The sequence below is a fragment of the Mustela nigripes genome, chromosome 16, assembly GCF_022355385.1.
Source record: "Mustela nigripes isolate SB6536 chromosome 16, MUSNIG.SB6536, whole genome shotgun sequence".
NCBI lineage: Eukaryota > Metazoa > Chordata > Mammalia > Carnivora > Mustelidae > Mustela > Mustela nigripes.
The window spans coordinates 10,509,003-10,521,815 of NC_081572.1; the positions used below are offsets into that span (position 1 = coordinate 10,509,003).

At 42.1% G+C, this 12,813-nt stretch overlaps 1 protein-coding gene across 1 annotated transcript in view; it reads right to left on the minus strand.

Moving 5' to 3' along the window:
• Positions 1 to 11,805, minus strand: part of MAP2K6 (mitogen-activated protein kinase kinase 6) — a 108,043-nt gene extending 96,238 nt beyond the window's left edge. The window contains exon 1 of the mRNA XM_059380949.1: positions 11,505 to 11,805. Within this exon, the coding sequence (XP_059236932.1) occupies positions 11,505 to 11,520 (16 nt within the window). The 5' untranslated portion in view covers positions 11,521 to 11,805. The remainder of the gene's footprint in view (positions 1 to 11,504) is intronic.
• Positions 11,806 to 12,813: the final 1,008 nt, after the last annotated feature.

Sequence of the window (12,813 nt, forward strand, 5' to 3'; positions counted from 1 at the left end):
GGGAGAGGGAGAAGCAGGTTCCCTGCTGAGCAAGGAGCTCTCTGCCAGCTGGATCCCAGGACCCGGGGATCATGACCTGAGCCGAAGGCAGCCGTTTAACCACTGAGCTACCCAGGTGTCCCTCAATCTCACACTTAAATCAACTCCAGAATTAAATCTGTATTTTTTTTTCTACTTTACCTATAAAAATGGAAGCTCATTCAGGAACAAAGTCCCAAGCAAGAAGACTTGGCAAGCCATTCAAGAGATGACATAGCTGGCAGGTCCTGTCTACCTGGCTGGGTCTTACGTGCTCCTTAACCACACAGCAAGGTGAGGCAAAAAGCGCCCTGTCCCTTTCCTGACTCTGAAGGCAGGTGAGTCCACCCACCCGCCTCCACCACTTTACTGACCCTGAGCTGAATGAAGTCACTGAGGAGAAAGCAGGTGACTACGTACTGGTCACACTGAGAAAGAACACACTGGGAGCTTCAGAGCTATAGGTCACTGTGTTTTTTAAACCAAGATAATGAAAGATAAGTTAATTGAACCTATCAATTGTTTCCGTATAATCATCTTTTAAATGGAATTTTTCTGAAATTGAAAATACCCACACACAAGATTTATGAACTCTCTTGCCAGTACCCGATATCCTGCTAGAGAGAGTAACTTTGGTAAAACAAAGAACATTCTGGAACACCTCCCATAAGGTAAGTAAAATTCAGAAGTGCACTGAACAGTTTTCCTCTCTAACCGACTTCTGATGATTCTAGAAAAAGGAAAAGCCCTAAGAAATGGAAAAGGCAGGTTGGCAGGTTATAAAAAATGAAAATTGCAGCTGTGGCCATGCTCTGGAAAATATTCCCTGACTTAGCTAGACGTTGATCATTGAACCAACAGCTTGCTTATATAATTACAGTGTGCCTATAAACCCAGGTGATATGATATACTTGTTTAACTATTAACCTCTGGGTTTCCTGGAGTTTCCACAATCAAGAAAAAAAAAAAAAAAACCCTCTAACAGTATGAGAGAGGATATATTTCATTTATTAACTTATTGTGATCATAAGTAATAACAGTAGTATATAGCTTGGTAAGAAAAAGGAAATTCTTAGAAAATACAAATGAGGTCTTTTAAGCTTTGGGTATTTTGCTTGGATATCTCTTTTTTATTCTTCTAAGGAACTGTTGTGCATATATGAACAATCTCTTAGTGCCCCTGGATTCTTGAAGTCAAGCGAGATTCCTTCTCCATCCAGACCTTGGATCCCGGGCACAATTTCCTCATCAGCTCTGAAATTCATGTTGATACTTGCACACTCACTGTAAAAATTCCCCTGAGCCCCTTCTCATCCCTTGGACCTCCTGACTCTTCTGGGCATATCTAGGATTCTAGCTTCCAGTCTACACACTTCTGTGCTTTTCTTAACCTCCTACTGGGCAATAAGCTTCTCAGGGCTAGAAAGAAAGGAAGAAGGGAGCAAATTTATGTTCACAGTGAGCCTGGCACAGCACAATGCCTCAAACCCAGCAGCGTGCCCAATAAATATTTGTTGAAGAAATGATTCCAAGCACTGGCCAAAACACATGATGTAGATAAACTTCCCTAATTTTCATAACAATCCTGGGAAGGAATGTCGGTCTCTCCATTTAGCTGGTAAAGAAACAAAAGCTAGAGGATAAGAAGATTTTTCAAGGCTCATAGGGAGTAAGTAGAAGACCAGGGCACGGTTGGTGCTCCTCTGTCTAGTTCCACGAGCTCAGTGTCTTAAATGGAACCATCGATCCCAACTTTACTGGTTGAATTATACGAGCTTATACGAGCTCTCCCTATAGGCATGTTCAGAGTCTCTGGGATTATGTTTTTCAAATGGCAACAGAGTTTGGGGCACACGAAGGAGTCAAGAAAGCTGGAGGAATATGGTTATTACGATTTCAAATACCACAGAGAGGTTGTTTCCACACCTTCACTCCAAAAGAACCCCCATACTCTTTACCATTCTGTTTCTGCTGGTTCTTCAGAGTCTAGCCTGACCCTTATCTCTAACCCATTCCTCCCATGTCGGACTGGAGCGGGGAGGATGGGGGAAGGGAATAAATAACTTGTCACTCATCATCCAGACCATCTATCCCCATGGCTTCTGCATGGGATCCCTAGGAAACGACTGAAACATAGGTGTGACTGTCCTGCTTTGGCAGGAGAGAAAAGTTGACAGAGAGCGTTGATTCCCCACTCCCCCAGCTGCCTCCTCCACCACAAAAAGAGAGAATTCTAGTTTCTTCCACACCATCCAGTACAAGAGGAAAGCAGTGGACAGGTAGGCTCACTCGCAATTTCAAGGAAACGACACTTGTTACCTTTACAGAGAAATAACCAGGAATACAGGAAATCACTAAGCCACAAAGGAATTATATGCCTCTTCTTAGGTATGGTGGTGCCAAACTGGTCATGTTCTTAGTACTGTTTAAAAAAAAGTTTAACTGAGAGGTGCAGGGAAACACCTAAAGTTTGGAGCTGCCTCATTACAGCCTGTAAGACAGGTAATGGAATCAATATTCATTGCTGATGTTTAACAGTAACTTCCTGTCTGTACAGTATCTATCAGTAGACCAGTTGTAACCAGCTTCCTTCTACTCATGGATACTTTGTACTTGGAATTCAACCTTAACACTCAGAATGAGTCAGACTTGCTATCCCATGATCAACAGAGGCTTAAAGGAACAAGTCAAAAGGAACCTCTACATAGGTAGACACTGGACAGCCCCTCCTAATTATCATACCCAGCCCTGGTGTATGCAAATTCACACAGAATCCACTCATGTTTTCTACCACCAACACTGTCTTCTGGGTAATGGGTTCATAAATGTACTATGGGGTAACTTAACTCAAGTGGAGTAGCCAGGAGCTCAGGTTCTCGGGTCAGACAGACCTTGATTAAAGCCACTGCTGTGCTGTCAACCGTGCCATCTAAGGCAAGTTCCTTGACCTCTCTGGCCTCAGTTTGCTCATATACAAAATGGGGCATCACCTCATCACACCCTAGTAAGGGGACAAGGAGATAATTCAGATAATTCAGATCGATGGTTAAGCACAGCTTCTGGAATACAGAAAGAATCTGCAGCGTTGCTACCATCTAGAAGAGTAAGAACTGTAGCCCTCCCCCGTATGTGACTTAAGCTTACCTCACTCTGGATATGGTGAGCGAATCTAGGCTCATCCTACTGAAGCGACTCTGTCTCCCGTTAGCTTCCATCCACACCTCGTCCCTCCCTTTGCAGAACATCTCCCTGGACCCTCCTTCCTCCATACACATAATACCCATAGTTTAAGCGACTCTGTAAGCCAAAGGATACTCACTCCCCAAACAAAAGTGTCCCCCCAGAGGTGGGAGAGTCCATGCGATACACCAGCTCTAACTTCGCAGGCGATGATAAGTGCAAAGCTCTCTGGGGAAGATGTGTAAGATCCTACACCCAGAGGGAAGCTTCCATCTTCTCTCTCGCAAAAGAAAACGATGGACCTTCTGGGCTGGCTCATGATCAGAATCAACAAAGCCAGGCAACCATGGCAGTGAGAAATTGCTTGTACTTTATCAGCTTTTTCAACAAAAAGTGTGATCAGGAAGGGGAGAAGGAAAGGAGCAGGGGAAGAACGAATGAACAGCTTCTCAGTGGGAGGGGCAATGAAGAAAAGAAATCTGGAGCAAACAGGAAGAGTGCAGCTGAGGGGAAAGGACCCCAGGATGGGCTGCCGGAGACCGGTAGCTGAGTTCGGCGGAAATGAGCAATGGCCTACAAATCCCATAACCAGGAGAAGCACCACTCAGACATTTCCTGTGGGCTGGGCCTCAGAGGTCGCTGGTGGAGGAGTTGCCCAGGTTCACAACCTCCAATTAAAGCCAAAGAGGAATGTAATATGGAAGCCCCATCATGAAAAGATTCCATTACTTGGTTGAAATAAGTCATAAAGGGCAAGGTCAGTAAATGTATTTTGAAAAAGGCCAAACAGTAACTATTTGGGGCTCTGTGGGGCATAATGTCTCCATCACTACTATTCAACTCTACCACTGCTGGGGGTGCGGGGGGGGTGGGGTTGTGGGTAAAAGCCATCCCAGACAACACATAAATGCATGTGCACAGCTGTGTCTTAATAAAACTTTATTTGTAGACACTGACTTTGAATGTTATATGATTTTCATGTGTCACAAAATATTACTCTCTGGGGTTGTTTTTCCCATTTTAGCTCATGGGCTATCCTTAAACACAGGTGAAGCGACAGTTTTCAACTTCCCTGAGAATGAGCATGGGCCCTGTGGTCAAACAGGCTTGTCTTTGCATCCTGCCTCTGCTGCTTACTGGTCCAGCTGCAGGCACGTCGTTAACTCACCTGAGCCTCAGTTCCCCATTTGTAAATTAACAGTAATGGGAATTATCCCCAAAGAATGTATGTGAAGTTCAAAGGCATAACACGTGAAAAGTCACTCCCATAATAGATGAGGTTGAGGATGAGGATCGCACGGGGTGTTGGGGTGTGGGCTGAGATCCACATCTAGACCTACAGCTATTAAAAAAAAAAAAAAAAAAAAAAAAAGGTTGATCCCAATCCAACTATCCAACTTAAGGAGGGTTAAAGAGACTCAAATATAAAGCAGACAATGGGCTATCCAGCAAGGGTCTATTTAATGCTTCAACTCACAACTGAACTTGACTCCACTACAATGCTTTGATAGACTTCATGTGACTAGGTTATAACCTGAATATCCTTTCATTGCAGAAAGGGGTTTTATGGGCCGCATATGCAACTGTAGGGACCAGCTCAGGAAAGGAAGACCCTATGAGGAGACAGGGCAAAAACCAATCCCAGGACAGAAGGGGGGGCAGCATGGACATCAGGAGTGGGTAAGGAGGAAGTGGGGAATTGTTGCCTGTGGGGGTTACCCTTGCAGAATTCCCTGTTTTGTCACTGAGCCGCCAGCTGTTGAAAACTTTCAGGGTAACCCTGACAACCCTTCAGAGGCTCAAGTGCTGAGGTAACTTACAAAGAGCTGTTGAGACCAGCACAGGATGGGAGCCATTCACTCTTGTCCCATCTCATTGGATCCTGAAGAGAGAGATCACAAGTAGGCAGAGAGACAGGCAGAGAGAGAGGAAGGGAAGCAGGCTTCCCACTGAGCAGAGAGCCAGATGCGGGGCTCGATCCCAGGACCCTGGGATCATGACCTGAACCGAAGGCAGAGGCTTTAACCCACTGAGCCACCCAGGCGCCCCAGTTCCACATATTTTTAAAAGAAGAAGCCGAGGATAGACCATCTGTCTAGAGAACATCGGTGGGAGAGATGACACTTCTTCAACCATCTAAATTGTCATTTATGCTATTCTTGCTACTTCCAAATAATGAAGCAAAGATCTAACGGGCATCTAACAAGGCAACAGAGGAAGAAAATTACCTTATAATTTAATTACCCCAAACCTCTGATGAAATGTGGAGGAAAGTGATAGAGACCCCCCACTGATTAAAAATACTCCGGTCGGACATTTATTGAGCACTTATTATTTATCAGCACAATGCTAAGAGAGGTGGAGACACAAAGATCTACAAGAAGAGCTGTTAGTTACCCAGCAGGGGCTTTCAGAGATCGTCCATAAAAGGCAAATAACAATTATAGTGGTTAAAACTTGCAGCTGTGGAGTGTAAGCACCGGGATTTAAAATGAGAATATTTGCAAAATATCCCCTGGCAGAGAACTGGGAGGAAGCCCCACCACCATGATTCATGTATCGCCATTTCTTGAGTACAGGAAAAGTACCCCTACTGTTTGGCCTGTCAGCCCCTTTTGCCAGCATGCTCCCCACAAAAACAAACAAAACAAAACAGAAGTGTGAAATATACTAAAAAGATTCTGAAGGGGAAAAAAAATGCTTTATACATGTGTACTGCTAATCTTTGCATGTTGTTTAGTGAAAAGAACTTTGGGACAGAGAATCAGGGGACTAAATTCCACCTCTGGCTGTCTACAGGCAAATCACTTTCCTGCAAAGCTTCGGTTTACTCATTTGTAAAAGAAGCTGATTAGACGACAAAACTCCTTTCCTAGCTCTAAATTCTATCACTGAATATCAGGATACATAAATAAGCAAGTTCACGAAAGAAGGCTATGATAAGACCTTGTGATTGTCCTATAATTTGGGATGTCATCAAAGTCGACCACAGCCTTAGTTCTTCCAACAAATTTCACAAACTAAACCACTTTCATGATGCGCATGATTGCACATGGGGCTTAAAAATAAAAAGGCAACTTTTCTGCAACAGTGCATAGAACACAGCCAGGTGCTAGGCAAGAATTATTTATGAAACGAAAGAAAAGCTACTTTTGCCTATAGAGATTACCGGAAAATGCAGAAATTGTCCAGAAGTAAGTCATTTTCCAGACTAGAATTTTAACCAGATCAATCCTTTTTTTTCCTTATTTTTAATATGGTTCTAGATAGCTATAAAAGTATAACAAAATGAATTTATGAAATATGTGACGTTTACTTAAGACATTTGGGTTAAAATTAAAATTAGAACTCACCAGGGAACTAAACAGTTGAGACACATGGGACCCAACTCTCAACCCGTGATTACCTAAGCTTTGCAATTTTGGAATGTTCTGTCCTAACTCTGGAAATAATTTGATCCCCAAATTAAAACTTCAACATACATTTTACGAGAAAAACTCAAACACATAAAGCACAAATGTCAAAAAAAGGGGGGGATTTCAACTTTTCTCTCTTTTTTTTTTTTAATGCAATCAAATTGGCAAAGTTTTTTGGTTTTTTTTTTTTTTTTTTTCAAATTATGAGACCTAGGATGAAGGAAAAGTAGCCATGGTCTTTCTGGACAGCAATTTATTTGGTAATATTTACCGCAATGCTTAAACCAGAGAATGAGAACTCCCAGACACTGATGGGAATAAGAATTCGTGTTAGGTCTCTGGAGGGCAATTTGGCAATATGTCCATGCCCTCTGACCTAGCACTTCCATTTCTAGGAATTCATTTTAAAGACATAATTGGGCAAATGCACAAATGTATGTTCATAGCATTTATTCCAATATTGCTTATAGCTGGGGGAAAAAAAAAGAACTATATGAACGTCTACCTGGAGATTAATTAAACAGCTACATCCTTACAAATTAAAATAAGCAACTGTTTAAAAGAATGGGGTAAGTGAACGTGTGTGAATAGGGAAAGATCCCACGACACATGGCAGAGTATAAGGCAAGTTGCAAACTATCATCTATCGCGTGCAAAATAGCACTTACGTGTATGTGTGCACTCACGTATGTGTGTACACATGTAAGGAGATGTTTACCGAAAAGTCACCAGTAATTAGCTCTGGATGGTATGAGTTGAAGTGATTTTTGCTTTTCTTATATGAAATTCTCTTTGGCTTGAATTTTGTTTGCAATGAGTGTATATCATTTTTATAATAGAAAAAATCTATTTTTAAAAGGTGGAACAGAAAACGACAATGGGGAAGAATTTGATATCCAGAACCTGGAATTTCGTCTAAGGCCACAGTCTACAGAATAACATACAAGCTGAGCTGACCCTCATGGTAACTTCATAATATTGAAAGTGAATAAACAGAAAGGTTCTGTTGAAGTAAACCAAAGACAACTGAATATTATGAATGTAGAAAAATACATTCACTTGGCGGGGCATATGGTTGGCTTAGGTGATTAAGCACCAGACTCTTGGTTTCCACTCAGGTCATGATCTCAGGGTCATGAGATCAAGCCTCGCCTCGACTCTACACTGGGCATGGAACCTGCTTCAGATTCTCTCTCTCCCTCTGTCCCTCCTTCTTTAAAAAAAAAAAAAAAATTATATATATATCTATATATATATATATACACACACACATATACACACATATGTAGATATATTCACTTGGAAATATCTCACAGTATATTGGTAAGTGAAACAAAAGGTAACTAAATAGGCATTAGGTCTATACACACTTTACATTTACTCATACACATATACAGGGACCATTAAAAAAAAAAAAGTCCAAAAGGATATAAGCCCAAATATATGCTGTGGTCACTAGTGAGTCTTACATTCCTTTCCTTTATTTTTAAACGTTTCTATAATGAACAAGTGCTATGTGTGTACTTTTTCCTTTGGTTCTAAAAATATTCCTTATAGATCTTTCAGATTTTAAAATACTAGAAAGTAGTTCCAATGAGATAAATCTCAGCCCTTTGTAACTCCAGCATCAAATGGACCACCACAAGAGCCCCTCAGAACCCCCACAGCTGACACTCAGCGGGCTGTGAAGTGCTGAATGCCACACGGACACAAAACAAGCTCGGGGAAACCCAAGGTACCTATTCTGATTTTGTGTCCTGAGATGTACGGGGTTATAAAACATCCTGGCTCAGATTACAGGCTAAGCATGACAAGTCTGTCTGGTACAACCTAACAAAGGAATTTATACAGAATGAGAAATTTACACATTTCATTTCCCAGGGTGGAATGAATTACAGATGAAAAGAGCCCCTAGGAGTGTCTGCCCCACTCCTACATACTTTTGAATTATGCCTTCCGTGCATTTCCTCCAACACGATTTACCCAGTACTGTCTTAAACTAAGGGAAGCTGATATTTTTAAAAGGTAAAAAGAGGGAGAAGGGAGAGAGAGTGCCTTTCTTACAGAGTCAGACTTGGTCTGTATTTTCAGGTGAACAGGGAGATGCCGGACCTCCGGACCTCCCTCTCTCAAATCATCATGGCTAATAACAATAGTTTTTCTCTCCCGGGGAATGTAGATGACACATTTTTCCTGTAGCTTGTCTTCCTGTAATGTGCAGGAATTCCTGCACTTTCTGGGTGCCCTTCCTGTTAACTTACATTTCAGATTTCCTCAAAAGGCATTCTACCACTTTAATATTTGAAAAATGTCAGCTCAACCCCAGACAGCTAATATAAACAAGCTGAAAAGCATACCACCTAAAGTTACAACTGTGGAAAACAAAATTTCTTTTTAAGAAATTCTTTCTCGGAATCTCACTGTTGGTAAGGCTGGAAAGAAGCAGCCCGGTCCTTCCAGCTCCCAGGGAGTCTGTAATTCCTTTGCCTCTGCTCTGCCTTAAATTAGAGGTCTGTGAGACCGAATTATAGTGATCTAGAAAGTTTGTAAAGGTCCTTTGGATTGAACACGTGGTTAAATTCTTCAATACCATGAGGTTGTATCCACCTTTCACTTTTAACTCCCAATCCATTTGGTTGTAGTATTACAAAGCAGTTTGGTACTGCAAAAAATGTCTTGGCCCCTTGAGACTACCGTAGCCGAATTAGGCCAATTCCACACTCAATATCCAAGCCAAGGATCCCATGCCATTTCTGAAATGATCATCACTTCTTTGTATCGATAATCTTCCTTTTGGACAGGAACACTGGCACCAGATGTACCTTCCAAAGAGGACTCAATTAAGAAAATCATTTGGCTAACTAGGAACTGATTTGAGGAACCACCAGTAGCTGATCTACCATGGGCACACTCTTCATGGAGGTGTGCCATGCTAGTGCCTTCTAGTTTCCCAACTCAGCTCTATTGGGACAGAGCTACCTTCAGAGTGAGCCAAAAAAAAAAAAAAAAAAAAAAAGTAGAAAAGGAACCTGATTTACTTTAGACCCTAAGGTCCATAGATAAGATCACTATAATACCATCTTCTTCATGAAACCTTCTTATCTCCCAGAGAGATCACTACCATCTCTAAACTCCCAACTGGGCCATTTCTTTTCACTATCTATGCAATTATCTTGTATCATAATGATTTGCACACATGCTTTCTAAATGGTAAGTTCCTTGAAGGAGACAAGTACATTTTAAATATTTTGTATGCCCCCTAATCTTATGCAATACACACACACACACACACACACACACGCACATACAATATATATACACACACTATATATATATTACGTACATACACTAATACGTACATACACATACATATGTATACATCTATTAAACCAAATACAAAGTAACTAGATGCCAGCTCTTTAATACCTCAAAGCCTGGAATGCCCATTCTAAGCTGTTATGTCTCTGCTCAGGAGACCGTAGGTTTCCCCTCTACTAAGGAACACCTGTACTTCATAATGCCTGTTCCTAGGTTCTTCAGCACTCTGAGCTTTCCAAATTCCCATTCTTGCCTCATAGTCAGGGAAAACACAGTCCTACTTTGAACTCCCGAGAACATATATCACTTCCTTCTTGGTCTAGAGATGTGTGATTCCCATCAGGTAGAATTCAACAAAATCCAAAAAATAAAAAAATAAAACAGAAAGCTTATGAGACACTTTAATTTCACTGGGTCTTACCCATGCACGTAGTGTCCCTGGTAGCCTTATTCACCTATCCCTAACCCACCTCTTCCCTCCACACATTCTCACATGGCATACGCTTTCTCTATAGTGAAGGATTTGTTCTGAAACAAGTAGTGACTTAGGGTCCTAGAGGCACCTGACAGCACCCCCTCAGTTCTCTGGTGCCATGTCAGGAATTTTTTAAATCCCCTCTCCAGTATCACATTAAGCCTGCAAAATACAACTGTGTTTAAAAAAAAAAAAAAAAAAAATTGGAAAAAGAAAAAAATTAAAAACAACAATAACCCTGAATTTCTGACCTATTATAGCTGTCCAAATACACATAATTACACGTTTAAAAGATTTCATTATGATTTTCAACGAAATGGTGCATTCCCCCCATGTTGGTGTAATGCTTAAAAGTACAGTTTTTCTCCCCATATTTGCCCCCCCAGATGCAAAGCATCTCCTAAATGGGGAGACATAAAACATCTATGTCCTCGCTGCTGCTTCTAAATACTGCGAGCCAATAAGCAATTGGTGTGCAGTGCAAAATCTCAGAAGAGAAAGACTTCTCGTCTGCTTTTTTGGTAATATGCTATTATTCACACTTCACCTCTACTTCCTTTAAAAATCAAAAGTTGCTTAATGTTCAAAGCGGTATCAATGAAAATTCAGCTAAAAACGGGCACCGCAACGCTTTATTCCCAAAGGAATATAAGATTACATTAATTTCCGACTAGTTTAACTCAACTTTTACCTTTCACCGGCACCTACGGACTTTTTAAAAGTTTGTATTCCTGTTGCACATAAAATTACTTATAATGTGTGTGCATACTAAAGAATTTTACAATTATATAAAGCACTGCACATTTAGACGCTACCAACCTGCTCTATCTCTCCTGACTGTGCAAAAGGCAAAAAGAGCTCAGTAATCCTAGCAGAAGAATGCAAATAACGTCAATGCACAGCTGAACTGCAAGCCCTGCCTTACAGGAACTCTCTGTGTCTGCAAAAAAAAGACACATACTAAACAGGAAATGCAACTGAGCTGTGGAAAACCTCAAACTTAAAAATGCAATCGCCAGGCGAAAATTGCATCCATGCATTCATAAATGCATGCGTAACCCTTTGCATTTTTGCAAGTAATGCAAATAGGCTCTTACCTTTCGACTGAGACATTTTCCCCTTTCCTTTGATGGGGGAGGGGAGCACAAAAGACTTTGCCTTGCTTCTCTTCTGTAGCTAGTTTTGCAACAAAGATGCAAGCTGCAGGCGTGCAATCTTCATGCAAGTGGAGTTTCTCTTGACCGATGCAGCAGATGGACTTTCAGGGAATCAAGATGGAAATGCACACCTTGCAAAACAGACTGGAAAGTGATTTTTCCCCCAGTTGCAACGTTAGGGAAGGCTGTGCTGCAGCTACATGATGGGCCAGGGCTGGCAGCTAAAAGCTCCAAACTTGGAACTGAGTATCTTAGTGCGCAGACGTCCTTCCTGCGAAGGGCGCGGGGGCCGCTGGGTAATGTAGTTCCGAGCAGAGTCCACGGGGCTCTGATTTAAGGAAACGTGGTCGCTTGGGTCGCTGAGCGAGATGACTGGGTGCGCCCAGATAAACAAGTCAGACACGCAGTCCGTAGTAAGTGATGCGGCCAAAAACCGGCAGGGCCAAGGCGAGGGAGCATTTTTTGTTACCGAAAAGCCCCTGAAGCAACAGTTGAAGAACATTAGGTTAGCTGAAAAGCATTTGGCTCGCTGAGAAGGTCGGCTTGGCTGTTTCGTGTTTGCAGGGCAGCACCTGTTGTCCCTGCGTGGAGACGTTTTACCCACCACCCCCCCCACACACCTCCATTTTAAAAACAAAAACAACACAAAACACTTTTCTCGCTTGGAGAATTGGTTGGTGATTTGGCTGGCTAGAGGTAAGATTGCCTTTGCAACTGAAGAGAAGATGGCAAAGTTTTTTAGGCAGAAATGATCCAGGTGGGTGATTTTCCAGGAACCTGAAATTCATTACTGGGGGTTGGGGGGATGGGGGCTAGTTCTCATTTCTTGAAGGGTTAAAGAGGAAGTTCTGCTTTTTATGTGTCTTAAGCTAACTTTATCAAAGTTACAATGTGTAGATGCTTTTTTTCTCACCTAATGGGAGAGGAAAGCCCCCCGGTCTAAGGGAAAAAGTAGGTGGTAATCTTAAATTAACCAAACCAGAGATCTTGAATTTATTCAGCAAAATATTTGTTGAATTCCTGGGATGGGCCAGGCACCTTTCTAGGGTCTTGGGTCATCCATGCGTCATGCATTGCTTATGGCTAGGGGAGAGGCAGCAACATGGTAGACAGAGCCACCACCCCCACCCCCCCAAGGAAACCAGAGAAGCACAGAACAATTCCATGCAAGGAATGAAGCTGAGTGAGGGGGCGTGGGCTGCCGTGAGCTCAGACTTCCACCTCACTGAGTAGACCAGACTCAGAAATG